Source organism: Cygnus olor, chromosome 23 (assembly GCF_009769625.2).
Source record: "Cygnus olor isolate bCygOlo1 chromosome 23, bCygOlo1.pri.v2, whole genome shotgun sequence".
NCBI lineage: Eukaryota > Metazoa > Chordata > Aves > Anseriformes > Anatidae > Cygnus > Cygnus olor.
Genome location: NC_049191.1, coordinates 407,501 through 412,528, shown reverse-complemented (window position 1 = coordinate 412,528; position 5,028 = coordinate 407,501). Strand labels below are relative to the sequence as shown.

Here is a 5,028-nt window from a genome sequence, read left to right as displayed (position 1 = left end):
CGAACTGTTATGTCCAAGGGTTTTCAATTTCATGCCAAGATTGCTGCTCTAGGTTCACTACTGCTGTTGCATTAGAGTATTTAGTCTAAGAGCCTGAGAAGTTCTTTAATTGAAAAAAAGTAAAGATGGAAAGGCACTATAAAGCAAGTGAGGGTTTATTCAACTACTTTTCTACAACTTGAAAACATCCTGAAATGTTTGTCCCCTAATGCAGGCTAGGCTTGAAATAGTTTTAATTTTTTCTGCTCTTGTAGAAAGTATTTGGAAGTGATGTTGATCTGCAAGAGTGATGGCTGTGGGTGTACAGTCATGCACCAAAGAAATTCCCAAGGATATTTCACAGCCCACTGAGTCTGATCACACAGTGGCATTGTCAAGACGTTCTGTGGGTTATTGTCTCAAGTGTGCATATCAAAGCATCCCTGAAGCACTGGCGGACAGGCTAGATAGTATTAGGAAGACGAGGAGTGAAACCCCATTTTATTGAGAAACAGCTCCGCTCTTTGACAGATACACCTTGAATTGTAAGAAATCACACACTTGACCGGCTAGATAGTGTGAAGTAAATACAGCAGTAACGGTCTGGATTTATCGCATTAAGTTTCTCTTACGTTTAGACAACCCCAGAGGTTAGCTCTAAGCTACTGTGACCATTAGAGGGCTCCAGCCTGCTTGCAGACCACAGTAAAACTTACTAGGGTATTTGAACTCCTTTTTGGGAGCTGCAGAGAGAGAGGTTACTCATCAAACTGAGCCACAGAGAACCTGCGGCCCAAAGCAGCTTTTCTTTGTCTTGCGGCAGTTCCCTTGCTGTTCTTCTCAATGCTGTCACAAGTCATGACTCCCTTGAACAGTTACTGTTCTTAAATCATGCAGCACCGAAACAAAGCTGACCATTCTGAGAGTAAAGTGGTAAGGGACAGGAGTGATACACTGATGTACTTTTCTCCAAGATGTGAAAACATCTCTTTAACAGGTTATTTTTACTAACTTATTTTTGTGCAGAAACTTAATTACTCTGCAATTTCTTTAATGAAACTTGAGCACAGTTTGAATTTCAAACTAAATACTAAGACAGCTGTTTGTGAAGTTTCTGAATCTTGTAAATATTTTACTTGTCCAAGTTCTGTAACTTACTCTGGTGGCATGAATAATTGATATAATAATTCAGAAGAGGTTGCAGAAGCCAATGGAATTTTTGTAGAGGAGCTGGCCTCCTGTTTCCATTTCTGAACATCTAAAGCTGTTTTTTGAGCATGTTCTACCGTATCCAAATCCAGATCTTTAGAAAAGATAAGCCTCATCTTGCTGTTATCTTTTTAACATTATCAGACAGACCTGCTTCTAACAAATTGTTTGCTTTCCATTTATAGAATTTCATAACAACGAAGTTCACCTTGTTTCACTGAAGCAGAACACACTTCCATAAACCATTCTGTACTGGTAATCACTACTATTGGCCGAATAATCCCTGCCTTACCCACACTAACACTGCTCAGCCTGGAAAACTCACTGTGCTGTTCTACCAGTAAAATCTGCCTTTGGTTGGCACCGCCTGGGAGGCCCCCGCCACCCGCTGTGCCTCCATCTGCACAATCCCGAGTCTCTGCTGACCAGGCCAACTCAGCCTAAGGGCACGCGGCGCCGCATTTCCACCGCGGTACCGCTGTGACACGCGTGTAACGCGCTTTGGATTCAGGCTTTCCAAGAACAACCCCGCACTGCCCCTGTCCTGAAGCAGGAGCTGCCCGGGGACCCGTCTGCCCTGCCCTGCCCAGGCAGCTTCCTTCCCTTTGGGGTGTTTGGTTTTTTTAAATCTCTCCTTTGGGTGCCTTTGTGCGCAGGCCCGCCCTCACGCAGACCTGCTTAAAAAAGCAAAACGCTGAGAGCTGCTACGAGAAATTGCTCTGTTACAAAAAACCAAAACGGATCTTGTAAGCCTTTGGGGAGAGCGGGCGCCGTGACCCGGCGGCGCCGTGACAGGACGGCGAGGCTGCCGTCCGCCCTGCGGGCCCCGCGGCCGGCCCCGAGCCCCGGAAACTGCCGGGGGCGCGCTCCGGGCCTGCCGTGCGCGGCCTTCTCCCGCCGGGCCCCTGAGGACGAGCGGCCGGTGGGGGGCTCCCGCCGCTGGGGGGCTCCGGGGGGCTCCGGCCGGCCCCGGGCCCCGCGCGCCCCCTCCCGGCCCCGCCGCTGCCTTGGGGCGGGGCTGGGCCCCGGGAGCCGCCCCGCCCCGTTCCGCCCCGCCCGCCGCCGACGTCTCGCGAGAAGAGGATTCACAGCTCCGCAGCCCCGCGCACGGCCGCCCCCGGAACGTCGCGCTTTCCGATTGGCCAGTTCCGGCGCGCTTAGCTAGCCTCTGTGCCCGCATCCGCCAATCGGATCCGCCAATCCGCCTTTACGAAGCGCCCGGCTCCGCCCCCTCGCCCCCTTCCGATCGTGCTGCGCGCAGGCGCGCCGCGCTCTCCTCCCCCCTCCTCAGCGCCAGGAGCGTGCGAGGGGCTCGCGGCGCGCGGTGCACGCCGGGACGGCAGCGCGCTGCGGCCAGGAGGAGGCGGAGGAGGCAAGATGGACGCGGGCTTCTTCCGCGTAAGTGCCGGCCCCGGCAGCGGGCGGCCGGGCGGGGAGGGCGCCGGGGCCGCCCCGGCGGGCAGCGGGAGGCCGGGCCGGGCCGCCGCGGGCCCCGCCGCCGCCGCCGGGGAAGGAAGGCGCTGGCGCGGCGCTCCCCGAGCAGCGCCGCCGTGCCCCCCGCCCCCGCCCTGCGCAGGCTCCTGCGAGCGGCGGCCGCGCAGAAAATGGCGGCGGGACCGAGGCGGCGCGGGGCGGCCGGGGCCGGGGGCGGGGCGCTGCCCGCCGGGGTGCCCCGGGGCTCCCGAGGCCGCCGCTCCCCGCCCGGGGCCCGGGGGAGGCGGAGGAGGGGAAGGGGGGCCCCGGCGCGTCGGGGCCTGCCCTGCGCGGGCCCGGCCGCGGCCGCCTCACGGGCTGAGCCCCCGGGGCCTTGAAGCGCGGGGCGGGGGGGGGGCGCCCGGGTTTGCAGTGAGACGTGCTGGTTCAGAGGAAATAAACAGAAGCGCCCTGTGTTGGAGAGTGGGGACTTAAAGCTCCGTGGCGTGAAGATTATTCAGTACTTTAGGAAATAAGCTGGGGGTATATTTCTTCCTAAGCTTTTCTTCCGCTAATTAAAATTGATCTGTTTTTAAGACTTCCGCGGCTGTTTTGAGAGTACTTAATTTTACACGGAATTTAACTGACGGAGAATCGTTGACCAATTCAGCCCAATTATTTTGTATTCCTGCAACAGGGATGTTTTTAAAACATGGGAGCACGTGTATCCCTTCACTTAATCAGTTTTATGATAATGTGCTAGCCTGGTAAAAATGTCATAAGCATGCTGGGAAATGAGTTGAAGAGAAAAATAATTACAAGTTAAACCTACATTTGTCCTTTCTGGTGCCATTCTTTAGAAGTTTACAGACCGAATAATTGTCACCTATAGTGCAATGACTGGGCCTGAAAAAAATGAATCAGAAGTTGAGTATTCTTTTAGACTGGGCTGTGAAAGGTGTCTAATTAAAAAAAAAAAAATCAAAACATGGTAGTGAAACAGGACTGTAAATAATTTTTTAGACAGTTGGAAAAGTTAAAAACCAAGACATTCTTGAATGATCTGGTGAGTGTTGCATCTGTTGCTAAGGTGTAGATTGCAAATGCTATAAACGGTTTTAAACATACTTAATCCTGGCAGGTGTCTGTGCCACAATGAGTCTTTAGAATTCCTGTGTCCCAAGGTTGCAAACAGGAATGTTAATGGTTTCAGTTCCCATTCTGTATTTGACGAATTTGGAGTGTATTACATTGCTAATTCAGGGTGTTTTCTCACCAAATGAAGTGGTTACCCTAGAATTTTGAGCTTTTTATCTTTTGGTTCCTTAGCAGGTATTATTATTGCTTGCATGCAACCCATTCTTTCCATGCACAGGAAATTGAATGTATTAAGTTCCTGTGTTCTTCATCAGTCACGTTGATTTCCCGAATAAACTTTACTTCACATGTGAATTGTGGGATTTTGAATTGTTAACGGGTTATTAGTATTTGGATGCAATTCTGCACATACTTCAGTTCATGTGCGGTTGTTTACTTCTATGCAAGTAAATTTTGCAGACACGGGCTTTCAAGTCTTCCAGTTCCAAATGATTTCATCCATAGTTTCTGTTCACGAAAGTGGAACAAGTTGGTGAACTTTAACAGAGCATGATCAATAAAATAGTATTCTTTGTACTCTTGCTGACTCCGTGTTAGCTAATTTGCTTGAGAGCTTTACCCAGGGGCTGTCATAGATGTCACTGTAGCCAAATACAATGTTTTTGTTACTGGAAAGGGGAAGAAGAACTTACTCCTGAGGAGTTTGCGAGCTCCAGCATAGGTCCTTCTCATCGCAGTTCAGCACTACTGTACTTTTAAAATTTGCAAGTAGTGTGCCGGGGAGATTATATGATTAAGGTGTCACTGTAGAGTTAGGAGATTGCCTACCCCTAAATCTTCAGTGGTAGGTGATGACTGCAGTGCTAAAATAGAAAGGCACTTGAAAAGGCTCATTTGTGTGCAGAATGGTGTCGCTGGTGTTGCTGTGCAAATACATGGCAAAGATTATATAGGAAACCAATACTAAAAGTTGGATGGATATCATGCAGACTAAACATCTTTTTTTCCTGTGCTTTAGGGAACAAGTGCAGAACAGGACAATCGCTTCAGCAATAAACAGAAGAAACTGTTGAAGCAGTTGAAATTTGCAGAATGCTTAGAAAAGAAGGTAAGTTGATTAGGATGAGGTGGGGAAGTAAGACAAATGAATCAAATACAATTCTAAATGGAGTAGTCAGGTGTCTGGGGGTATGTACTGGAATTTCATATTCTCTAGTACAGTTTTAGAGGAAATGTGGAATGTCTGCTTGAGCATCAAAAATACAGTACTTATATACCTGATCAAGTTAAAATGCTAAATGTTGGTGGGTTTTTACGTAAAATACGGCT

At 49.9% G+C, this 5,028-nt stretch overlaps 1 protein-coding gene across 9 annotated transcripts in view; it reads left to right on the top strand.

Annotated features, from left to right (window-relative positions):
* The first annotated feature begins 2,387 nt into the window (after positions 1-2,387).
* Positions 2,388-5,028, top strand: part of SRRM1 (serine and arginine repetitive matrix 1) — an 18,229-nt gene continuing 15,588 nt past the window's right edge. For 5 of the 9 annotated variants that reach the window (XM_040534743.1, XM_040534740.1, XM_040534739.1 and 2 more), the window contains exons 1-2: positions 2,388-2,586; positions 4,718-4,807. In XM_040534743.1, the coding sequence (XP_040390677.1) occupies positions 2,566-2,586; positions 4,718-4,807 (111 nt within the window). In that variant the 5' untranslated portion in view covers positions 2,388-2,565. Of the gene's footprint in view, positions 2,587-4,716; positions 4,808-5,028 lie in introns of those variants that run through there. The other 4 variants (XM_040534747.1, XM_040534745.1, XM_040534744.1 and 1 more) reach the window with 2 other exon arrangements.